This window comes from Cnephaeus nilssonii (genome assembly GCF_951640355.1).
Source record: "Cnephaeus nilssonii genome assembly, chromosome: 2".
Classification (NCBI taxonomy): domain Eukaryota; kingdom Metazoa; phylum Chordata; class Mammalia; order Chiroptera; family Vespertilionidae; genus Cnephaeus; species Cnephaeus nilssonii.
The window spans coordinates 107,938,411-107,964,496 of NC_137073.1; the positions used below are offsets into that span (position 1 = coordinate 107,938,411).

General features: G+C 39.3%; 2 protein-coding genes across 9 annotated transcripts in view; both read left to right on the top strand.

The window, feature by feature from the left end:
- Window positions 1–5,509, top strand: part of FYB1 (FYN binding protein 1) — a 140,666-nt gene extending 135,157 nt beyond the window's left edge. For all 7 annotated transcript variants that reach the window (XM_079796924.1, XM_079796930.1, XM_079796927.1 and 4 more), the window contains 3 exons: window positions 2,053–2,086; window positions 4,169–4,200; window positions 5,239–5,509. In XM_079796924.1, the coding sequence (XP_079653050.1) occupies window positions 2,053–2,086; window positions 4,169–4,200; window positions 5,239–5,261 (89 nt within the window). In that variant the 3' untranslated portion in view covers window positions 5,262–5,509. The remainder of the gene's footprint in view (window positions 1–2,052; window positions 2,087–4,168; window positions 4,201–5,238) is intronic.
- A 13,853-nt stretch (window positions 5,510–19,362) lies between these two features.
- RICTOR (RPTOR independent companion of MTOR complex 2) overlaps window positions 19,363–26,086 on the top strand; it is a 94,771-nt gene continuing 88,047 nt past the window's right edge. For both annotated transcript variants that reach the window (XM_079790668.1, XM_079790669.1), the window contains exons 1-2: window positions 19,363–19,446; window positions 19,614–19,661. In XM_079790668.1, coding sequence (XP_079646794.1) covers window positions 19,398–19,446; window positions 19,614–19,661 — 97 coding nt within the window. In that variant the 5' untranslated portion in view covers window positions 19,363–19,397. The remainder of the gene's footprint in view (window positions 19,447–19,613; window positions 19,662–26,086) is intronic.

The following is a 26,086-nucleotide window of genomic DNA, read 5'->3' on the forward strand; positions in this document are numbered from 1 at the left end:
CCCAATGTGTTTTAAGAGAAAATTCAAAATGAAAATAAAACCACAAATTTTAACTAATAAAAAAGTTGGTGACTATTTCCATCTATGGAGAACTATTCCCATTTGATTCTGGCCCTGGACATAATAAGTACAGATAAAGACAGATTTAGTTATTGGAACCTGACACAGAACCACAATTTTTTCTTAAACCTTGTTATCTGCACCATTTTTCTCATTAAAGAGACACATAAAGTTGAATTTGTTAGAGATGAGCTTATCTCCCTTTAAAAACTGTGTTAAATTATGATATATACCTTGTTTAATGTCTCTTAACATGAAATGAGTGAAGGAACTGTGATATTAAAGACTACCCCAGTATGATAAATTTTAGTTGTTCTTACATTAATAATTTGCTACTTTTGCTTTGTCTGAAATAAAAAGAAGGTATAAAATGGTCTAATTTTTCATACTCTGAATAAAATATTACTTTACTGTGCTTTTATCATTTTGCAATATTCTTCACTACTTTTATACTGAGGGAATTCAAAAATAACCGTGATTCTTTCTTTTTCAAGTATGATTCTTATCAACAGTTTTCATTTGAAGGTGGTGAATTTCTTGAGAAAATATTTTGGTGAAGTTTTTTTACCCTGGAATATTTCAAGGGAACGTTTATTTTTTTTTAAAATTTTAATCTACAATTTCAGTTGTATGATCCTAATTTTTAAAAACCATGTGTTTTCATGTGAAATCAATAGTAACATGACATCAATATGTTTATAAGTTGATTACTATTTGTGTAAATCTTTGCTTATGAGCTTTCTGGTTTATTCTTTGTTACACATCTACTTTGATTTAGAACCCAAACTACAGCTGAAGTGGATCAAAGCCAATAGATTGACTCAGTGAAAGAAGTGATTTAGAGGCTATATTGACAAGGCAGTACATGGTACTATTCTCCAGCATACAACAGAGTTCAGGCAGTCACACAAAACTAATGTTTTCAAAGGTTAGTAAGAGTAATGAGATGTCAGCAGACATTTTCTGAAGAAAATAGTCTATATTTTTTCTCTAAGAGTATTTTTACACTCTGAGGGACAAACAGAAGGTGCTCAAAAAAGTTGTGGGGTTTTTGTTTGTTTGTTTTGTTTTTTTTGCTTTCTTGGATAAAATATGGTCCATTTCCTACTTAACCAGGGAATTACGAGGATCCCTGCTATGTGTTCTTCTGTAATGATTTGTTCCATGACAGATGAAAATGCAACTATTGAGACTGTCACGTGGCAAAAGCAGTAGAGGAAGGTCCTTCACACTGAAGACAGAAAGCCACGAGGAGACCGTTCAGAATGCACATTCCCCCAAGTAGCACTAGGTAGCTGGCATCTGAAAGCAGTGCTGATTCTGCCCAGTATACTAAAATTGGAAGTGTTAAGTCTTAGATATGGTAGTATTTAAAATACCTACCTGTGAACTACTTTTGTAATTTGAGAAAATATGCTTACTAAATTCTTCCTATGGGTCACGTGGGTGACACCTTAAGAAATAGACTAAAATTTGGAAGAACTTTGTACTACAACCTGCAGTAGTTTAGAGAAGGGGAAAAAATATATTTACAGGGGAAAGGAGGAAGGATTTTAAATGGAGGAAAAGAGACATGTTGGAGTGAGAGAAAGAGAAAAGTTGGAGAGAAAAGAAATGAAGGAGAGGAAAGTGGACATAAGAAAAATGGGTCATATTTGAAGATAGATATACAATTATTCAACATATTTTGTTATGTTAATACTAGTGGCCCAGTGCATGGATTCGTGCACATTGAAAGAAAATTAATTAGAAGAAATATTTTAATACTAGAGGCCCGGTGCATGAAATTCGTGCATGGGGGGGGGGTGTGTCCCTCAGCCTAGCCTGCACCCTCTCCAATCTGGGATCTCTCTCACAATCCAGGACTGCTGGCTCCCAACTGCTCACCTGCCTGCCTTCCTGATTGCCCATTTAATTCAATTTCTTAAAGGAAGAGTAAAGATTTTTCAAGTCTGCACTACTAATAAGATTCATTTTCTTTTTCTTTCATAGATGGTTATGTCCTTCGGAGTTACTTGGTGGACAAGTAAGTTCATTTTCTTCTTCTGTTATACTTGTAAAGAATTTTATGCTTTGCTTTAAGAGAGATTCTTAACATCATTTAAATAAAATAATCTACTGAACTATCAGAAATCAATTTTAAAACAATATGCTATACTATTGTCATACTAATGTCAGTACCCATAATCCATAATAAAGTTAAGGTTTTCATAAAGTGTCACTTTAAATAGACAAGAAGCCCTTCTCATTCACCATTATACAGTTCATAGTTTTATATGTTCATTGGAGACAGACATTGCAAATATTGGAGACAGGTCACAGCCTCGAACACTTTCATTAATACTTTTCATTTCACTTGCTCATTAATGCAATTGGTTGAATTGAATTAATCAGGGATCAATTATTGTCTACACAGTAGGTGTTAATGTCACCTATTAATAGTTTATAGTTGGGCCCTTAATTGAGGACTTTTCTTTACTCAAACCAGGCATAGTAGAGTATGAAGTTGTCTTTTTTGGAGGCATGCCAGAGAAAATGTAGCAATCAATGATTCTTCTATTCTTATGAATAAGTTGTTGTCACTGTCTGGTGGCAGTATGCAACAAGAGTTCTCCCAAACATTGTGAGATTCTGTTCCAAGTAAACCAGTGCAAGAAATGATTCCATTATCAGGTTAGGTCATGTCCCAACACAAAGATTTACAGAATTCAGCTTTATAAAATAAGTCAAAGAGGATTCACACACAGACTATATCTACAAACACCCTGGCACCAATCAGAAAGAGAGAAATCAATGTTAAGGGCTCTGTCTGCAAACTAGTATAGACTCAAAATAAAAGGAATCATAATACTTTATTTTCTTCAGAGCATTAATCACGGTGCTGGCATGGGGTTTCTCAATAGATTTTATTATATATATAAAACATAGAAATTTCATGGAAAGAATGTGTGGTAAATAAGAGGACATCTTCCCCAGTGATTGATAAGTTTGTTAGTGGATAATAGGAAAATCTGTCCTCTCTGCATTTGTATCAGATTTTGCATTAGCCAAAGCCTCCCTCAGTCTCAGAGAAAGGATCCAAACAGAAGACATAGGAACTCAGAGCATCTGCCATGGTTGGCCGCAGTCTGAAGGGCCTGCTGCTGCTTCATGAGAAAAGCTCAAAGCTAGGACAGGAACCAAATGTGGGTCTGGTCTTCATGACAAAGTCACCTGACATTTCTGGACTTTGAAACTGTGTCCTACATTTCAAGGCTATGTTAATATGTCTGATACTTTCTATTTACTTGTGTGAATACCGTTTTCTCCTCCATTAGATTATAAGCTTCTTAAAATCAAAGTTTGTGTCTTCCTCGTATTTATATCTCGTGGGACATGGGACTCAGTCTGCATGTAGAATAGAATATTTCACAAAGGGCCAGGTAAAACCTAAAATGTGTCAAAATAGCCAGAACTAGTATTATGAATGTTGCCTATCACCATAAATATTTTTTAGAATTATATAACATAAGAATCACCATACTAACTACATCTTGGCTACTTATTTTATAACTAATATTTATATATTTAAAATTATGAGAAACATGCAAAATGATGCATCCGTTTTCTATGTCAAATATTATATTCCATTCAATATTTGAAGTTCAAGTGAAAGTATAAATCTAATATTAACAGATATAATGAATTTGTGGGGGGGGGGGTTTATTATTGGAAACTCCACTGGTTATAATACCCCATGATTTTCTAGCTTGTTTAGTTCAACAAACTCTTCTTACCAAGCTCAGCTGTATGCTAGGCTCATTACTGGGTCTAAACATGAGGAAGGCATGGACTGTGCTCCTGAGGCGTGTTTCTGATTACTGTGTGTATGGTAAACAGAAATAAATTGGGAAGGTGTTTTTTAGAATGAAAGAGGATTAGGTTAAGCCAAAGAAAGGAGATGCAGATGAATATGAAATTTCTTCCCATTTATAAATGCATAGCAACTTTTCATCCTTAAATGCTTTGTGTCATATAAAATTATATTATTAAAATTTTCATCTAAATATTGCTTTAATGTTAAGAAGATATTTTCTTTAAAAATAAAATTTCTTTTCTACAATTACAGTGATGGAGAGATCTATGATGATATAGCTGATGGTAAGTCTCCCATGGCACTGTCCACAGAGAATAGACAGTGAATCTATTGTCCTGTCAAATTCTAAAAATAGCTTGCTGATTTATTAGAACCTTCCAATCTGATCAGAGTTTGAATCACTTGAAAATGTTAGAAAAGGTAAATGCCCTCATATAATGAGAAAGAATATTTTTGCACATAACTGGAAATTAAGGGAGAATCTCATTTATTTTCTTTGAAAACAGAAGTAGAAAAATAGTTGGTGAATTTTTTATTATACCATGAATCTTAATAAGAATTGTTTTTACCGACAAAATATATGTGTACCTGGTATTCATTTCATAGCCTGTAATACTCACTAGTGTTTCCTAAGCATTATATATCCCTAAGTTATTATCTAAAAAAATAATTTCAGCCTAAACCGGTTTGGCTCAGTGGATAGAGCGTCGGCCTGCGGACGGAAGGGTCCCGGGTTCGATTCCAGTCAAGGGCATGTACCTTGGTTGCAGGCACATCCCCAGTAGGGGGTGTGCAGGAGGCAGCTGATCAATGTTTCTCTCTCATCGATGTTTCTAGCTCTCTATTCTTCTCCCTTCCTCTCTGTAAAAAATCAATAAAATATATATTTTTTTAAACTCTCTCTTTAAAAAAAAAATTAATTTCAACTGACATGAAGCATAGTGTTAATCATGTTGCCTTTTAGCCTCCTTTTAAACTTATTCTTACTGATGTTTACTATTCCCAACCTCATTCAGAATGCCTACCACACAATACATTTAATTCAGTGGCAAATAAAAGAAAATAATCCCCAGTTTCATTTTGTTAGAGAATAAATGTGTCCATAAACTTTATTGGAATTGAACACTGAGCAATAAAAGTGAAATAAATATATGGCCTTCCATGTAACTACGTTGTTGTTGTTTTTTTATAAAAGAAGCCAATTGTACTTTTTAAAAATTTTAAACCAGGAGCATATGCATCGCCCATATTTCCAACCTTGGAATACTCAGGGGGTATATGTTTTGTATAACCATGTTTAAATCTGCATTTTTTTCTTTCAGGTTGCATCTATGACAATGACTAGCCCTCAGCTTCGGTCATTCTGCAGTGTTCACTTGATGCCAGTATGAAGTCTGGGTTTTAATTGGCATACGTTATTGGTTATCATAGAAAATGAATGCACAAAACTACTTGTTATCATTTGTTGTAAATTCTGAGTATCTTTATAAAGTTTTAACATTTGGACTTGGAAAATTACCTCTCTGTTTAATCAACATCTTGGAAGACTACATCAATGAGATAAGAATTATTAAATATCCTATCTCTGCCTCAGCTAAAATTATGAAGGCGCTTCTTTTAGACCATCAATAGTAACCCCCCCTTCCAAAAAAATAATCATTTGAGAAGAAATGACTGTGTTGTCTAAAGATATCTGAGGAAGAAAAATAAAGAAATATTTACAAAGGACCCACAAGAAGAAAACTCATTTGCACCTCTAATTGTGACTATATCTTATATTCTCATTCAAATGATCTGTCTTTAAAAAGGCTGAGCTCTTGTCTCTCCACAAATTATAATAGTAGCAGAACTTTTGTACAAAGTTTGCCCCTATTTGTTCATTGTGAATATGTGTTAATTATTTGATAAGAATGTATGCGTTTTGGTATGCACATCTAAGATTAAAACTGTAGAAGGATCTGAAGGTTTCTTTTTGCAGATTCCTACACTAGCCGCATAATCTTGTGTTCTGTTTAAAGTGGTCTAAGTGGAGTAAAAGTGAGGCTTACTCTAAAATTATGCAGAAGGAATTTGGACTTTGAAATTGCCCTTTTATGGTGCATCTTTACGATGAAGACTTTTTAAAAAGTTTTTGTTGTTTTTCAATTACCTCTATGGAGTTTTTTAAGAAACCGCTTTACTGGAAAGTTGGCCAGCAGAGGGAGTACAAATTAACCAATCCTAGCGTTCATATGTTCATATTAGGGTGTTCCTATTGATACACCCTCTTCCCAAAGCAACCTAGAATCAAAACGCGAAGTGTCTGGGTCCCAAATGCTAAGAACACTAAACACTATGATACAAAATGCAAAATCCTAACTCCCAAGAAAATTGCTTCTGAAGAGTGACCCCATGGAATTGAAATAATTTCAAATGGTTGTAAAGGACCTCAAAGCCTTCGTATGCGTAAAGTAGGATTTCCATTAGATGCATTGGAATTTGAAAATAGATAATCAACTTCTACTGCTCAATTTACACATTCTGGAAGTGTGAGGCCCCCAGATGAGAAGCCACTGATCTCAAAGATCCCCCCAATTATGAAATATTTTGATGTCTACCTTTTGATAGGGAAACCAGTCTAAGCTCACATGATGAACTGAATACCAGGGCCAGAATGTTTTCTGTTTGTTAAATTTGGTAACAAGTGTACATAATACACTGACAGTATATTTCCAGTGGTTTTTTTTCCTGATTGAGAACAGTATAAATTCCATAGAGTATCAGTTTTTTTTAAATTCCAAATTAGATCAAGGGAATATTTTAAAATTTTGGTTTATACACCAAGAAATAGACTCACACACCTAGGAAAGATTTATGTAATAGGTTATCATCTTAATATAAAATAAATATTTGAAGTATGAATTCTAATGTACTAAATATTACTTCTGTTATAGTTTTATGTTTGGGATTTGGTCAAGTAAGAAGAGCAACAAATGAATAATACCTTCAGCAGATAAGTTTGCCTCAGACTTCATCAAGAAATCTAGGCCATCTGCCTTTCTCTCCTGTAACTTCATGCCACATCTGCAAGAGTCTTTCTCTAAGCCCTTCGTGACCTCTTCTTGCTTCAGCCTCAGAGGATGGGGTACCTCCTGTTCCAGGCCAAACTTCCCTCAGTGCTCCTGATACTTGGCCTCCGATTTTGTGGTAGAAATTGAGATAACCAAGTGCAATTTCCTTCGACTTCCAACAACATTCAACCTTAGCCCCATATCCAAACACTAGCTTAGAGAAGATGTTGCTTCTCAGATTGATAGCCACAAGCCGTTTCTTCCTCTTGCTGCTCCCAAGTTTTCTTCCTCCACAATTAATTCATTATCTTTCCCTTTCCCTTTCCCTTTCTCTTTCTCAATCTCTCTCTCTCTCTCTCTCTCTCTCTCTCTCTCTCTCTCTCTCTCTCTCTCACACACACACAAACACCCACCTCACACACACCCTTTCTATCCATCTTTTCTTCCCTCCTTTTCTTTATTTTAACTTCTCCCATTGTACAGATTCCCTCCTCTAGGCTTACAAATACACTGAAGTCTTTTCCATTAAAAAAAAACAGCAGGAAACCTTGCCTTGAATCCCAAACATATCTCCCACTACAGCTCATTTCTATCTTCCTTTCTCATCCCGTTGTCTTAAAATTGTAGGCTCATGTGGCAGCCAGGAGAATGTGCCTCACAGACCCCCAACCCTAGGGAGCTTCGTTGACCAGAGACCCCAGCTTCTGCACTCTGAAATCCATCACCACAGCTGGGCCAACACCACACCTCCCACAGACTGCTCCTGTGGAACCAATGACTGGGCCTGGCTGGCCTGATCCTGAAAGATACAGAGCCCTCCGGTGGTGACTTGGTTTGAAGACCACCCATCAGCCTTGCTAAAGCTTCCTTACCTTGCCTAGCACTCTGAGACGCTTCTACCCAGCCATCCCTCCCTTCACTGGGGTCAGACTGGCATTGTTCTCTGGGGGTTCCTCCAGCCTTCCCCAGCTTCCTCCCCATTTCCTCTCACACATGTACTTTCACCCCATCTTGGTGTCTGCTTTCCAGAGGATCTCAACTGGACACAGTACAGCTGAAGAGTTTGTTTGTAAAAATACACATCTTCCTCTGCAGATCAACTGAATCAGACTCTCTGGGGAAGGGGTATTTTTTTTTAATCAATTTTTAATTAACTCTAATATGAGTTCAGTGCTTAGCCACTGAACATCTTCAGCCAACCAGATGTGGACCTTGGGAGTAAATGCTACCACTCAGAGTTATCTGCCTTCAGGCCCAAATGACCAGCCTTTTGACCCTCACCTCACTTATCACCGTCCATGAGCCAACCAGGAAGAGCATGACCTGTGCCAGATGAATGAAGCTGAGACGGACCCTGAAGGAGAAGACAGCTGTGCTCTGCAGACCACACTCCTCTCAGCAGGGGATCCAGCTGCAACCAACAATTCCCCCCTCCCTTAGAGGGGGTCTGGCAGTCCATGTCCACAAATGAATGGGAAGGTCACAAAACTGAGACCAACATTATGGACACCTTTTTCTAAAAAATTTTACCATGCAAATTAGAAACATGGTATGTGATAGCCAGATGGGAAAATAAAAAAGGTCCTTTTTATTTTTGTTTTGAGGAATTGTCTTCTAAGACAGAAAAGACTTGAGCTTCATCATAAGTTAATGAGAGGGATCTAGTTGAGAGGGGAAGCTGAAAACATAAGAGAGATGCGATATAATCAGAGATCTAAATTTCTTGCAAAAGTTAGATTTACAATTTTTCTCTAATTGTTTCTTGATACATCTGTAAAAAGCTAAGCATTATACTGGACATACCATACGGACTCAAATATTATCACTTATTGTTATTGTTATGACTAATTTGAAATACTTTCTGATGCTGCCTATATTGTCACAAGTGTGCCACATATTTAAGGGTTCATTTTAGTGACTGGTACATCATTTCTCCTGCCTCCTGCTTCAGATGACCAGCTAAGGTATGTAACCTTAAAGTCTGAACTTCGCTAAGACTCAGGATCTTCATTTATAAGGTATGAAAGTACCTCCTTTGCAGGGTTGTGTATACTTCAGCATTGAGTGCAGTGTCTGACACACATTAACTATTATCATCACCCTGGTTGCTATTTGCTATTACGCACTTTGAACATGTCAATGTGATGGAATCCTATTAAGATAAGCATTACTTCAATGGCGGTAAACTTACTCTAAGCCCCAATTATTCGCCAGCTGATACTTGAGAGTAATATAGAAACACTTAACATTAAACACAATAAAAATTTAAAAATAATGAATAAATGCAATGTTTGTGCCATGTCCAGTTTCTACATTTGAGTATTAGGTTCCTGTGTGGCACATCATTTTTTATTTGGTATTTCTTGCAACTATACTGTAGGGAGATAGTTGTCAAATAGATATACATGTAGATGTAGATATATGGAGAGAGATGCACCATGCCAAGGTACATTTTGTTTACATATTAAACACATGGTAATATTTTTCTTGAATAATTTGGTCTTCTATTTTTTTTTTTTTTTGCTCACTTTTGATAGAGACGTTGGTAGAGAAATGGTTCTTTCCTACAAGAAACATCACAATGCCAACATGATAATAAATGATAAATGGCAAATAATATGTAGCTTTGGTATGGGCACAACATGGTGGGGACTGTGACAAACAGAATATAAGTTCTCTGCACAGGAGTGAGGGCTAATTCAGCTAGCCATCTTCTGGCCCTCTACATCCCCCTCTCAAACCTTCTCCATTCTGCTCTATGCCCCCCAAGACTAACCTTTAGGGACTGCCTCAAGAGGCTCCCTTGACTTATAAATTCCAGTTTCATTTGGCCAATGAGGAGCACTAGAAAATCATCAGAGGGACAGGAGAGCAAGTTTGAGATATTTATTCCTCCAGCTTCCTCCTTGAGGTACCATCATGAGCTGGCTGTGTCCTTCACCCAAGGTCAGAGCTCTGTCAGACAGGCTTCTCCACTTGCTGATGCTGGGTTCCAGGTCTACGCCTTCCTGTTCCTTCTGGATTTGCAACCACTCCCTGACGTTACCAGTTCCAGGGGACTTCTCTTTACTGTGTGGTTTCCCTACACACATTTGCAAGCAGTTCTCAAATTTTCCAACTTGAGTGTGCCATTCGTTTCCCATCTGGGATCTACTGATACTATGAGTCAACTGTGATGGATTGTGGGTCCAGTATTGAGAGACTCTTCAATTTTTCAAAAGAACCTGGTTATCAAGGTTTATATATATGCAATTCCTACTTTTTTATAAACAGTTTATTTAATTTTTCTTAAGTACACTATTCAGACCAAGCAAATGATTCCTGTAGGCCAGATTTGACCCATGAAGTGAGTCTACAACATCTGCCCTTTCTAATGGGAAATAAATCAGATCAAGCACGGCTACTCTCTAGCTATCCAACTCACCAAGAATGAGAAGTCTTTCTGTGTGGGTGAGTGATGTACAAAATTTATTTAGTGTTTAGGACAGCCAGATTCCATTTCCGTTGGTAGCAGCAAATGAGACTGAGAGGTCTAATAGGAATACAATCATAAAAACTAATGCTGCTGCACACAAATTCCTCAGCATCGGGATATGTTGCAAATGCCATGGCCTGCAACCCAGCAGAAGTTTAAAGTCAAATTGTGGTTTGGCACTTTCCCAATAGCTAATATAGGCTGTTTGTGGCCAGGTTCTTATTAGCAAAGGAGAGCTAATACCTGAGACCACCAATGAATGTCAGCCCTCTTGTCTCAGTTCAAAAACTTTAAGTTGATGAAGAGTTTTATGCAAGCATGTAAACGATCTCTTTCCCTTCAAATTCATGATCTAACACATGTCAGCAGATACCAAAGCTTGACTCTCCATCGCGTTTCTAGCGGCAGCACTGAAGCGTTTAAATGATGATGAAATTTGGTTTTTGTGCTTTAGCTAAATGATGTGCTTGTCAGAGCTTCACCCTAAACGGTAGAAGCTATGTTAAGAAAAGCACTGAAATGCTGTTGCCACCCACATGCCTCAGGGGACCAGGGTTGTCGTTTGGTTTCTCTTCTTTAATACATACAGACCTAGCAGAGGTCCACCAAGCGATGATGGTTACTAACCTCCGAGAACTAAATGAATGTACAGGACTAGAAACCAAAACCACGACGTATTCAAGGACACACGAAGGTTTTTACGCCTTCTTCCAGAAGAGAAGCAACACAAACATCTCCCCTTCCTTAGACAGCGGTAGAAGCAGACGGACTAGGCAGGTTTCTTAGGGTGGGTTCCCTAGAAGTAGCGCTTGAGACTGGCATTTGTGTGTGAGGGATTTGTTGAGGGGCTCACCCAGGAGAAACCTGTAAGGAGTGAGGAAGCAGGATAGCTCAGGGGAAGGAGTTGGGCAAGGACGTGGGTCCAGCTGTAGCCCAGCCTCAGCCTGGTTCCAGAAGGAAATACAGAAGCAGCAATGGCCTACTTGAGTCATTGGCACTGAGGCAAGGGGGCTGGGCTGCACCTCCGATGCAGTCATTGCTGCCAGAGGCTTCCTCCTCCTCCAACCTCAGCCTCCTACGTGAGACATCTCTGAGCATCATTGCTCCTTTAGTCTGAGGACAATTCTCTGGACTAAGGTGCAGCCTTGAGCTCTAGCTGCCAGTTCCTACAGCAGCCGAGGAATGGGTGCATCAGCCAGTAACTTGACAGGGGTAGATCAGAAGTAAATTGTCTGCAGAAATAATGGTTCTCATGTTAAACAGGAAGAGACATAAAATTGTATGAACCAAATCCTAAAGATGGCCTTCTTCACATTATAAGTAGAGAGAGTGCACTCTAAAATAATGACATAGTACAGTCCATACACAGACCAGTAACAGTCATTTATTATCATTATCAACTACTATGTTCTATGCATAATTGTGTGTGGTATACTTTTATTCCACTGACAGTGCAGTGTGTTTATTTACACCGCCATCACTCCACCCACATGCATGTCTTGCACTACAATGTTACAAGGACTACCACATCCATAGGCAACAAGAATTTTCCAGCTCTATTATAATCTGAGGGGACTACCATCATATATGCTGTCTGTCATTGACCGAAATGTCATTAAGCAGCGTGCAAATGCATTTCTTCAATATTTCTCTCTGACCTAATCTCTCTCTCCACTTTTCTTGGGACTCTAATTGCAGATATTTTAGATTGTTGGATTTTTTTTTTTAACATGGGTCACTAAGGCTCTTTTTTCCCCCCAGTCTTTTTCTTCTCATATTTTTTCTATTGGTCTATCTTCAAATTCACTAATCCTTTTTCTTTTTTAGTGTCCCATATGTTATCTTCTGATGGATTCTTACATTTTGATTTTGATATTGTATTTTTCATTTCTAGACTTTTCACTTGATTCTTTTCTTAAAGCATACATTCCTCTATTCAGAGCCCCCATCTGTTCACTCATTATGTCCCACTTTCTTTTTAAATCTTTGACTATATTTGTAAAATTCTGCTAATTCCAAAATCTGTGTTATCGCTGGGTCTGTTTTATTGACTATTTTTTCAACATGCCATACATCACATTTTCCTGATTTTTCACATGTAATACAATTGTATTATATGTTGGACATTATAAATGTGTTTGAGAGTTGGAATATTGTTGCTTTCTTTTTAATGAGTTTTGTAGGATTTCTCCCTTCCCCATTCGTTGGTTACTTTATTTGCAGATCATACTGACCCTGTTGAGACTTGGTTTTAGGTTTTGTTGGATGTGTCTATAGTAACCTTTATTTTAGGGGTAGTGCAGCTTTCCCCCTAAATGATTCTCTTTACAGGGTCTCCAGCAACCCTCTTCCTAAACAATAGCCTTTGGGAGGTCTTAGCTGAATGTTCAGAGTGTTCACCACAGTTTCTGTACTTGTTGGTTGGAACTCTCATGTCTCTTAGCAATCTGCAACTTCTGGACCCTCCATTCAGTTCATATCTCCCAAGAGCTGTTCTCTGCCGGGCCTCACAGTCTCATCCTGTGGTTACGCAGCTTAAAACTCAGCTGAATAATCAAGAGGATTCAAGTACCGATTTCTGGAGCCGAGCTGCTACTCTGTCGGCTACCTCCTCTCTAATATTCTCGAATGTCCACTGCCTCCTATGTCTGATCTTCAAGCTTTTTTCCCCCCCCTTCACCTGGTGAGACTGGTGTCATCTGTTTGATTTCCAGAGCTTGTGTTGCATTTTGGAAGCTATCCTCAGGAAAAAGCCCGAGAGAATGTGGAGTTCACCTTGTTCGTTTCTTTTCTCTCCAGGTCATAGTGCCATACCATCCATTGTCCAAAACCTAAACACAGTTGTTCATATATTTTGTATAGATTAATAGTTGTCGATTGTGAGAAATCAAATCCAACACCTATTTTCCAACATGAATGAAAACAGAAATTCTTCATTTAAAAAATAATTTCATATTTAGCTCTTTTATATTCTATTTATTATCATCAATATCTGAAGTTCATGAGCTGTAATTATATTTATTTTTATTTCTTATTATTATTCAGGATGATTTTTTCCTATGAGCTGATGATGTTTGAACCTGAGCTGTTGTTTTGTCTTCATTGGTGAAGAGCCCAGGACTTCCCTCCAGAAAGGATTTGTAATTGCTACCACTAGGAGCTAGGGGGCGCTACCAACCTGGGTCCCCTCTGGTCCACTCCTAGGACCCTGGGCTTAATGCAGAAGTCTCCCCTTGTGCTTTTCTGCCTCCTGGTCCTGGCGGAGTCTTCAGATCTCAGGTGTGCTGTTGGCACCTGTCCTCTAGACAGCTCTGCTTTCCCAGTTTTCCATGTGCTCACTGTCCCTTAACTTTCAGTGACTTTTTCTTTGTTTTATGTTTTTTGATGGAGGAGTTTGGGATGTTTCTTAACCAAGAAAAAAAAAAAGGAAAATAAAAAAAGAAAGATTTATTATATACATGGACAGTAGAGCTGTCATTTGGTCAGTAGGTTAAATTGTCGTGCATCATATAAGGTATCCTGAGGGAAGATTGGGAATTCTGTAGTACAGAGGAGCTCAGAACACACTGTCAGGAATCCTTCCCTCTTGGGCACGGGGCCATATATCATGTCCAGGAAGTGGATTTAAGGAGTGTGTTCTATAGCCTCCTTCTCAAAACAGACACATGGATTAAATAGAACCTTGCAAAAAAACTGCATGTATGTAAAATAATGAAAGCACAAGCACAAAATTTTAAAATGTGAAAGATCACATGCTTCTACCCCTGGTATTAGCACTTTATCAAAATCATTGCACACAAAAAAGCCACAATAATTTAATCAGACCTAACAAGGTCAGCCAAATTTTTAAAAAGTGAATTGTTCTTTGAGACGTTGGTTAATGATAAGCTAAAGCTATCTGATTAGCAAAATATTTAAAAATAAGCATTCAGAATATGAAGATAATTTTCTATATCTTTTTTCAGTGATGTTAAAAGCCATGCATAGTGAATCCATTACTTTGCAAAAAGAGACTTCTTTCTGGTAACAGACAAAAAGGTACATATCGGGGCAATATAGTGGCATTTCTCACTATGCTAAAAAAGGCTGGGGGAAAAAACAAGAAAACAATTTGTTGACAAAACTAAAATGCAGTCACATTTGTCAACTAAGATGGAAACAGGAAAAGAAAAGAAAATAAGCTGAAGATTTGAAGAAAAAGGTATTTGAACAAATAGGTATTATAGAAGCTTTTCTGTACAGGTAGGTGAAATATAGAAGCTTCTACACTTGTCTCAGCTTACGGTGTTTGCTAAATTCTGTTCAGTAATGAAATACACAAATAACTACTTTTCTTCTGTGCCACCGAAGTGAATATGTACCAAGGAATGTGCATTGTTATCAGTAAACAGCTTCTTAAATAAAAGCAGTGTTTCATGAAAAATCGAGGAAGCAGTTGCTATAAATGAAATTTAAGAATTAGGGGGATTCACAGAAGAACAGAGCTAGTGCCACATGTGATAGTTTTATACAATAAATACCTTTAAAATACAGTTTAATTTTCACACACGTTGAAAAGAGAAGGGGAATGACTATGATAATCTTTCATACTGTGTAAATGTTTGATATTTATTTAGTGGCAAACTTTTTTCATGATGACTGGTAGCATATTTGAAAAAATATTAATCTTTCCCTTCAAAGTAAATGTGATAACAATAACAAAGATATTACTTATAAAAAGAAATGTGCTACAGAGCATTTAGAAATAGATATTTGAATACATTGCCACAGTTTTGTGATTTTTTTTCTGAAACAATTAAAAGTATAAATGTGTCAGCTCTATGATATTTACATACTTAAAAATCTTGGAAACATTTTTCTAAGCTGCTTAAAATTCTTTAGATTAAGAGTTTTCAAACAATTTGCTAAAATGTTTTAATGTTATGCCTTCCAGTTGGCTATGAAAACAGATTGACATTAAGAAAGATAGGCATTTATTAGCCAGATTACATAAAAAACCTTTGTATAACTGATGGATGGAATTGAAAAATGAGTGTTAATGACTTAGAAACTACAGTCAATAGAGTAGTTCTCCTATTTTTTTATTTGTATTGTGTGGGGTTTCAGCTACTAAATTTCAACATCCAAATAAACTTTTCCTAAAATTAAACTTTTGAGTTTGCTGTATTGCAAAATATTTAACAAGTAATTTTAAAAATAATGAAATATATTTAGTTCCATTGCTTTTATTTGTGCCATTAGTAACATAGCATTAAAAATTATTTTTAACCATTTTTATTTCATATTCATGTTTTACTTAATGAAAACACAAACATAGATGCATTGGAGGATGTGGACACATTTTTTTAAATGAGATGCACAAACAAACAACTTTGATAGGTCCATTACTTAACAAATCATTATAATCAAACATATATAATTGTGATTTAGCATCACCAACAAAATTTCTCTAAAATCTTTTTCTTAAAAAAATTACACAAGTAAAAATTTATTTTAGGACAATAAAAGTGGGGAAAAGAAAGACTTTTAAAAATCACTCAAAATTCTACCAACCAAACAAAATCACTTGAAATTTTAGTACATAACCTTACAGATTTTATTTTGTAAGTATATGTATCTTCTTCTTGCCCAAACATAAGCTTTCCTTCATTTACTACTGTGTTTCTATAGGGCCTTTATACCTTACAGAATTTTAAAACTAAAATTTAAAGGATGGAAAATTTAAGGAATGACAATGGGAGGCTGCTTCCTGCTGTGGCCAAGGCTGGATCTTTATCAACAACCCTGTGTAGCTTTATAACGTTTGTTGAATTTAGCCCATCGCCTGTCATTTTAATGGCCGTTATCTAGATGTTAAATGTGTGGTTTAACTCTGAAGAGAAAGTACCCAAAAAGAGACTGGTCAGATGTGGCTTTTGACTTGCTTTATCTTCACGTGGCCTATGTAATAGGGCAGATAGATAAAGGGAACTAAGATTTTGGCAAGACTTTGTTTCTGTTCAGTGTTACCACTGTATCTGAAGCCAATAAAATGTGGTTTATAAGCTAGAATTATTGGCTGTGTGCAGTAGGACAGAAAATAGAACCCAGGGGGTGACTATCAATGCAGTCATTATATCTTCTGAATCAAGCAGTTATCTCTTAGAGGTGTGGTCCTGGGCCTAATCTCATAGAACATTTTTTATCAATGACTAATACTATGAGAAAAAGCATTCATTCACACAGCAAATGAAACCTAGCTGGGAAATGAAAACTAAGAAGAGGAAGTCACATTCTCAATGACCAGAGTAGAATGAAAATGACCCAGAAAATTGGAGAAGTAGTAAGAAGTAAACAACATGAGTAAGACACAGGAGTGGGCTAAAATGAAAAAGGAAGAAAAACAAGTTTCAAAAAGAGGAATGGCTAGAAATTGGCAAGCATGGCGGATCACTTAGAGATTTTTAAGAAATAACAAGCAGACTAGGGTCAATAATGGAGTGCTATTGTTTAAAAAGCAAACACAACATTGTGAAGTGTATTCCTTACTAACATTTACCTAAACTCTTGCTTCTTAGTTGAGTGCCATTTGCAAACACTAAGTACTTGTTTTGTTTGTTTGTTTGTTTATTTTACCAGAAATGCCATTCATCTTAAGAACAATTGTGGAGAACACAGCCATTCAAGTAACTAAAACAGTAACAGAGAAAAACCTAGTTTCATTGTAAGATTGGAGAGGGATAATTTTTTTTTCTTCTGCAAGAGATGGAGTAATTGAATTATGATCTTTAAACAGGGGCATACAAGTTATAAAGATGAAAGGCTGTTACATTCGGGCTCTTGTGCACCCTAAGTAATGTAAAACTGGATTAATTGTACTCAACTTTTAGGAAAGACTGAAAGAGAAAAGAAAGTTAAATTGTATTAGGAAGGAGTTCACTTAGAATAGATAGGGATAAGAAAGACAGTTGGAAAATTGGAACAATTTAAAGAATCTGGTAGAATTTCCATTGATTTCAACTCTTCTAAAATGGTGAAATGTGGTGATACGAGGAGGGATGAAACACATTTTTAGCCAGACCTCAAGTTTTGTGATTTTTGCCTTAGAACCTAACTAGAACAAATCATTTGCACCAAGACTTAAATGCTGAGAGAGAGAGAGAGAGAGAGAGAGAGAGAGAGAGAGAGAGAGAGAGAGAAAGAGAGCGCACAAGTTTATTGTGATTAAAATTATTCCTGGTGATGTCAGGAGATATTTTTAAAATGTACTCTGATTGTGTACTTGAATCCAAGTGCAATATCAGTGTCAGATATCTGATGCATATGTAATAAGAAAAGACCTGTAGCCTTCAGAGGGGAGTATCCTCAGGAAACAGGGTTCCTATTTTCCGGATACTACTCCATACCGCTTTTCTTTTTCTTTTTCAAACTTTCCATGTACAATTGACCTCTATTAATTATAGGACATTTTAAAATCACAGACCACCAAACAAGAACAAAAACTATATATATATATGTAGTTCCACCACTACTAAGGGGGAAAAGTCATTTAACCTTTTGATGTGTATCTTCTCAGACTTTTCTACCTACACAGATATGTAAAATATTTTATAAAGTACACTTTTGATTTGGTATGTATTTTAAACGCTTATAAAAGTGGGAATTTCGTAATCTCTCGCTTGACTTAATATCACAACCCCTACCTTTGCTCATGTGTTTCCAATTGTTCACTATTATTAACGGCTGCAATTAGTATCTCCAATATTGGTATGCGTTTTTAAGCAAGAAGGGGATTGGAACAAAGCAATCCGGGCATTTACTCAACGAGCTGATCATATATTGAACATTTACTTGTGCCGGACTTGGCATGAACTGGACGCTGGCAAAGAGAGGTGGTTAAGGCAAGCTTTCCACTGTCAGTTACCTTCCAGTCTCAGGAGTAAAGACAAGGGTTGAAGAATAGGAGGCAACAAAATGCTCAGCCTGTCTTTAACGTGAATCCAGTTGAAAGAAAAAAGTTGCTGGGTCAGGGGCCAGGTGTATGTCCATGAATTAGCTAACGCAGGTTCTAGAATTAAACTCTCCCGCGTTGGCAATGGTTAAGCTTACACATTAAAAATATCCACCCACCACATTTACGTTAGCCCTGTCCCAGCAGCTACCCCGGCAGAAAACCCGGACACAGCCCTCTGGGGCTCTCGGTCCCCGCGGAGAGGAAACCCCCTGCCCTGGCCTCCGGGCATCCGCGGGCGGGACGCCCACCCCGCACCGCAGCCCAGCGGACCCTCCCCGACCGCTTCCACGGGTGGGAGCTCCCGCCGAGCGGGGCTTTGCAGGTCCATGCCTGGCTGCTCAGCACGGCGGCCGGAGCGAGGGCGGAAAACAAACTTTGTTACGTGTTCACTGGGTTGGAGCAAAGCGACTTTCGGAAGGGAAATGATGAAGCGTGCGCAGCCTTTTGTTTTTGTTTTCAATAAACATCATTTTAATGGATGAGTAAAGGGGTGGTGGCGGCGGGTGGGTAGTCCATCCCATCCCAGCGCTGGCCAGCAAGCGGGAGAGTCACGCAGGACGGTGTCAGCAGGTGGCCAGCCGGCCCCGTCCCGGCCTCCTCCCAGCCCGCCTGGGCTGCGACCACGGCTCCCGCGGCGGCCGGAGGGGAAGCGTGCCCTCCGCCGTGCACTCGCATCAATGGGATTCCCCTCGTGGGAAATGCCTCCTCCCGGCGGACCTGCACCCGGGGGGCCGGGCGCGTCGCCGCAACGTCCGGCTGCCGGAGGGGAGGATGCACAAGCCGCCGGCGGCATCCAGACCCCGAATCGGCACGGAGACCCGCGGACGCCCGCTGCCCGCCCGCCCGCCAGCCGCCGCCGAGGGGCGGGGACGAGGCCGCGAGGGGCGTGGCCGGCGCGCGGGAGGGGACGGGTTCTCGCGCGATTGGGCGAGGTTTCCGGTGTTGTGACTGAAACCCGTCAATATGGCGGCGATCGGCCGCGGCCGCTCGCTGAAGAACCTCCGAATACGAGGTAAGCCCGCTGTAGCCCTGACCCCCGCCGCCCGGCGCCCGCCGCCCCTGGCCCCGGCCTGGCCCCGGCCCCGGGCTGCGGGGCGAGCTGGGCGCCGGCCGGAGCGGGGCTGCCGCCGCCGGCCTGTCCGCGGGTCCTAACTGGGGCTGTGTGTGTGTTTCGCGCAGGGCGGAATGACAGCGGCGAGGAGAACGTCCCGTTGGACCTGACCCGAGGTAACGCGGGCGGCGCGGGCCCGGGCGCGGGTGCGGGGCGGGGAGGGGCCAGGGCTGCGGGCCGGGGGCCGGGGCGGGCCGCGCGCGCGGGACCGGCGGGGTGCGGGAGCCCAGCCCGGGGCCGCCTCCCGGACCCATCCCCCTTCCCGGGGTGCCCGCTCCCCTCGCCCCGAGCGCTGCTCCGGGGCCTGGGGCGCTGTGAGTGCCGCGGAGACCCGCGCGGGACTCGGCGCCGCCGGCCACCCTCGGGGCTGCCGGGGTCCGGGAGTTGGTGCCGGCGAGTCCCGGCGCGCCCGGAGCCGGGCGGTGGAGGCTGTTATTTCGGCTGCGGGGAGGATGTCGGAGGGGAGAGCGACCACATCCTGCCTTCCCGGCCCCCGAGCAGAAGCGGGACCTGCTCGGTCCTCGCTGCCCGCCCGCCTGTGTTTCTCCTCGCCCACCGCCACGGGGACCCGAGGGGGGCGATCGCTGCCCGGCGTCCGAGGAGCGCCGCTGCCCTCCCGCCTCCCGGCCGGGCCGCCCCCTCGCCCCGGCCGCAGGTTCATTGTTTACCTTCGGCGGCGGCCGCGGGTTTGTTGACACCTTGGGCGCTGCGGGAGCCCGGGTTGTATTTTTAAAGACCTCGTCCCGCCTCTGGCCCCGCGTCTCTGCTTCCTGTCCCCGTGCCGAGGTCAGTGGACGGCGTCTGGCTGCAGGGTTAGCGGTTGTGTACGAGGTTTTTCTGCGCTCTGCCCCGGTAAACAGGATTTGGTCTCCTCGTTAAGAAGTTCTCTCGTTTCACGCTGGCCGCAGCGTTCTTAGAGTGCCTGCCACCCGGTTCAGCTGCAGAATCGGTTTCCTTTTTGAGATCTGAAAACACTTTGGGAAGTTAAAAAAACAGTCGTAAACATTCTGCATACAATTTGAAAAAAACAACTTGGAACCTGTGTTGTATTGGCGTACTGGTATCTACGGTATTAGACGTGGGCTCATGGTTGAGGCTCATCCCTATTTAAAGCGCGGTGCGTTTCTAATTCGTTTTTGTACATCATAATGTAAGATTACTGTTTTATAAACCAAGAGGCTGCTTTTTAAATTTAGCTACCAGCGTACGTTTTTGTAACAATATTTTATTCTGAAAGTTCAGGGGCTTAATAATATATGTGGGAAAAGATTTTTTAGTAAATTTCCTAACAAAAGAAGCAAAATTCCCACAGGGCTCAAAATTAGCATTTAGTTCTGTAACAGATGTCATTTATTAGTGATTTAATTTATATAAATCACGGATTTGTATGTTTTAGATGGAGGTGAAAAGGTCATTTATTAGATTTTGTGTCTTAAAAACCTGCTTGGATGTGGTGCTAGAAATAAGTGACAGTTGTGCTTTAATTGAGTTTGCGGAGTTCCTATATAGTGGTTTCTCCGGCAGGTGTCAGAGTTTGGGGTTGTAAAAGAGCTATGTGCAACACAAATTTGGTTTGATGCCTTTGGTTTACTTCAATTTTACTCAGATAAACAGATAATGCTGTACATTTACCATTTAAAATACTATATTTCCTGAACATTTAGTAAACACTTATGTTCATAGGGGTTTCTAGGTAATACAATAAGTGCAGAAAATGCTATTTCTGCTCGCTCTGACAAAATGTACTTCAGTTTGTAAAGAAATATACACAGCCTATTGAAACTGATTGCAAAAGCAATATACAGCTAACAGTGAGAGATTATATGAGAACTGTATTCCTGAATCCTAAGAAAGTTTAGAATAAAAAAAGTAATCTGAGATTCATTATATAGTGACACTATTGTTTAAGAAATTGCTATTCTGACAAACATGTCATTGTTAACCAGAAGGCTTGTGGATCTAACATGAAGAAAGTTTATGAGGAATCACAATTTGGTAATATTTTGAGAACTGTGGGACACTGGATTGCAGCTGAAGGGCAGCTGTTTGTGGTTGGATTACAGTATGTTTAGATAAAGTTCAGGTAACCAAAAGATATATATTTATAATGGTGAGGCAATGTTTGCTCTCATTCTGATTTTTTTAATGTAACCTTTGAGAAAGTCATTGTGTGGCTATCTAAAAAAATGCATTATAAAATAAAGGTCATGGTCATTGTAATTCCTTTAGGAAAAGAGAGCAGACTGTACAGATAGTTCTGGGTTGTAATCTCAGTTGTGATACTTAATAGGTGATTTGGGGCAAGTTATTTGACCTTATTAACTCTTGGTTTCATCTCAGGAAATAAAAAAGATAATTTCAAAGAGTTATTAGAATGTGAAAAGTAAAAGACTAGTGCTTAGAGTACTCAGCACAGGACCTGATACTTTGTGAGTAGTAATGTTAACTAAATGTTAGTTGCCCTCCTATCAAAATTATCCATACCACATTTAAAATATTTAAAATGATTGTTTTGAATATTACAAACTTGCTAATAAGGAATTAGGGTATTGAAGTTCCCTCTTTCTTTCTCTCTTTTTTTTTTAAATATATTTTTATTGATTTCAGAGAGGAAAGGAGAGGGAGAGAGAGAGAAACATCAGTGATGAGAGAGAATCACTGATCAGCCGCCTCCTGCACCCCCCACACTGGGGATCAAGCCTGCAACCTGGGCATGTGCCCTGACCAGGAATCAAACCATGACCTCCTGGTTCATAGGTAGACACTTAACAATTGAGCCATGCCAGATGCGCCTTTTTTTTAGTCATTAAATTGGATATAAATGAAGTAGAGTTCTTGAATATAACAACTGTAAAAAAGTAATGTGAGATTACCAGTAATTTAGGTATAAGCAAAGAGCAATCTATTAATGAACTTAAGGTAAAATACGATATTTAATTCATTAAAACCTTAGAATTTTTCTCCCTGACTCCAGAAAATTTCCTAGTATTAATAACTTGGCTAGTCTTGCAAGCTTCTTGAGGCATACGAGAGTTTTAAGATTCTGTTAAAAGATGTTGATGGATAAATTTCATCCTAGTTTAGGAACTTCATTGTAGTAGATCTTATGGGCAACTTACTGGTTAATTGTTGCTTTCAGTTTTGTCTGGACAACTACCCTACTTAATTTGTGAAAATCCGTGATATTTGCTATTGGTATCATTAAATAATCTCAGTTTTACATGCCAAAATCTATTTTGAACCCATATGCTTCCCTTAGCTACTTCTACTGCAAGTATAGTGTATTTTTTGTCAATACAGTTGTGCATCTCTTCCTGGTACTAAAAAGACAGTATTTTTCCTGTGTAAGCCCTTCCTAGTATAATTTAATTATCATATTCACAGGAATTCTGAGGACATGGACACACTTATATTCAAATGTAATTATGAGAATATAATTTATTTAAAAGTATTAAGGGTTTTTTTGTTTATCTAACCCTTTTACTTTTCCATTAGTAAAAATTTAAAAAAATTATTTTAGTTGATGTTTAATACTTACAAAAGTAGGAAGGTTTTTTGAATGATGATTTGAGCAATCACTTTTTGTTTTCTAATTTCTAGTTAGAAGCTTACTCATGTTATTTACTCACTTCAGTTAGACAAAACAAGTATTGACTGAATGCTTATTATATACTAAATGCTGAATTAAGTGCCAGAGGAATAAAGATGAGGAAGATGGTACTCCCTTTTTAGGAGTTTACTGGAACAGACATAAAGAAGTGTTTACAATATGGAACAATAAATTAAGTAATCAAACTGTTTCAGGAGCCGAAGTAGCCCTGAGGAGAGAATGATCAACGATCTGGTTGGTAGAGGATCAGAGAAGGCTTCACAGAGGGGTTGGCTTTTTGTGAGAACAGTCATGGACAAAGTGGAAGGAAACATGGGCTCTACACCTTGGGAAAGTCAAGTCGAAAATCTGTAGGAAGAGGAGCTGCCTAGGAGACCACCGTTACCATCTGAGAGGTGATGGGGGACTGAGCCAGGACGTTGGAGACATAAATGAAGTTGATTATATTTTGGAATGGAGAATCACCTAATTTATTCTTCAGGTTCCAGATTGATTTTGTAATCCCACTCTGTGCAGAGAACTTTTACTTCTTTGTTAAGAAGGTAGAGAAGCTGTCTGATCTGTGTTCCCTCGTCTTCCCTTTATGTTTCATTTCACCCATAGTTCTGTTTCTCTGAGTCAGCAGAAAGCATCTCTACTTTATGCTTCTAATAATGTTTAATATTCTCTGTAGAACTAAGATTTCTTGCTTCTTTATGTCTGCCTTCCTATTGGCTTAGTTTTCTCATGTTCAGCAACATTTTTGTATCTTTCACATGGGTCAGGTACTACACTGGGTATGGGATGATGTTGAGAGATGTGAAAGATAAAGACAAAGGTTACAAAACAGTTACTGTGGGTTCTACAGACAGAATAGTTTATTCTCACTCCATAGCTTTCTTTCTTAACCACTGTAGTCTTGCAAGCACAGCTCTATCCCTATACTGAAAATAGTGCCTTAAAGGATGCTAGTAACCTGATGCAAGTTCCCCATTCTATTAGTTGTAGTACTGTATTAAATAATTGTCTCTCTTAATCTTCAACAGCCTTTTGAGGTACTCTTATTATTCCTATTTTACAGTTGAGGATATGGGTTTTGAAATTCTAAAGGACTGAACTCAGGTAAGTAATTCAGCCAGGGTCACAGGGCTAGTAAGTGACTAAATGTATCATGCACTGTAGCCACTATATTTTCCTTGCTTGACTTTTTGTAAAATATTCTCTTGATTCTTTTCTTACCTTTTATGCTGTTGCTTCTCTTTACTGCCTGGTCTTCCAACTTTTCAAGCAAGCGAGCCCTAAGGTTCTTCTGTTCTTGGTCTTTTCCTCTCTACTACTGGTGCTGCTTCCCTGAGCAGCCTTTTCACTCATGACTTCAAAATTCCATAAATTGAGATCATTGTGATAACTACATTTTTATTCAGACTTTTTCTTCTAAGCTTGCAAAACATTATCATCTGTGTCTGGTAATCATCTCAGAGTCCTGATGTGTGAAACGTTGCACCCCATAGCATACTTCTTTTCACTTTCTAGGTACCACCACCATCCTCTGTTATTCAAGCTAGAGGCCTAGTGTTCTTCCTCTTTGTTCAGTTGGGAAGTTCCTCTAATTTGCCTCTGAGCTATCTACTGAATCCAATCTCCTATTCCCTTGTCGTTGATCTAGTTCCCATCCTCATTATTTCATTTGGATGATAGTAAAACCATCTTTCTCTCACCTGTTTTTAACTACTCTGCTGTACAATTGCCAGGATTATTTCCCTGAAATCTAGATCCGATTCCCTTAAATAACAAAACAAAACACATACACACAATCTACCATTTAAACTTCTCAGGCCCATTTTTACTCACTGAATAGAATCCAAATTTCTTAGCTTGGCATTGAAGGCCTTTGATGATTTATTTCAAAATGTTCTTCTGTACTGTCTTAACCATACTATTCTCTATCTACCTCTCTGCATAGTTGAACTTATGGAATACACTCCCTCCCTTCCTTATACACAGTGCTTCTTGAAGGGATTGGGAGATTTGCTAGTAGCACCCCCCTCTCCTTTCCTCGTTTTTCTTATTGAAGATTCTGTTATGCCCTAGTTGAGGATCATTGCTTAAGTCAAAGATGACTTAATCTTCGCACATGGCATGCAGTTTCTATTTACTTGACCTTGCATAGGTTGTTTCCTTTGCCTAGAAGTCCAATTGCAGCACTATTTATCAAACTCCTAGTTTAAGGTCTAGGTCACATGTCACTTCTGGAAATCCTTCCTCATCATCCCAGTGGGAATTTATGCTTCCTCCTTTACTCTTCCATATCTCATTGTTCCTTTCTAAATATCACTTACCATTGTCTTATTTAAGTTCTTTGTCCAGTTCTTTTTCTTTCACTGGACATCACACTTCTTCCCCAGCATCTATCATGTGATAATAACTGAAGCATTAATTACAAAATGGAAAAATGGAGAGAAGAGAAAAGGAGCAGGAGTAGTATGTTCTGTATTGAGGAGATCAGGTGTGAAAGCATTTTAAGTTTGCAGTCCTGAGGGAAAGTGAAATTGATGGTGCCATGAAATGGAGAAATCATTTTGGGAGGGATGATAATGAGTCCCTTGCTTTTGAATTTAAGGGAATTGACTGTCAGAGATGTGTGAGAGGTAGCAGCAGATACTGAAATGGAAGTTTTAGTAGTAGTTCTGAACTTGTGATCTGGTTGTTCCCTGCATAGGGCTTTGAGAACGGGAACAAGGTAAATGGAGAAAGAGCTGAGCATTCGAGTGTTAGAGGGTAAACTGATGAAAGTGTATGCTATGGTGGACGGGTCAGTACGAAGAAAGGGTTCAACAGAAGAGAAGAAAATTAGCAAGAACTCTGAAGCCAAGAGGAGGATTTTGAGTTTAAGGGAAAGAGAGACTCTAGCATTGCATTTGGGGTTAGGAGAACTGAGTTACATTCTCCTTA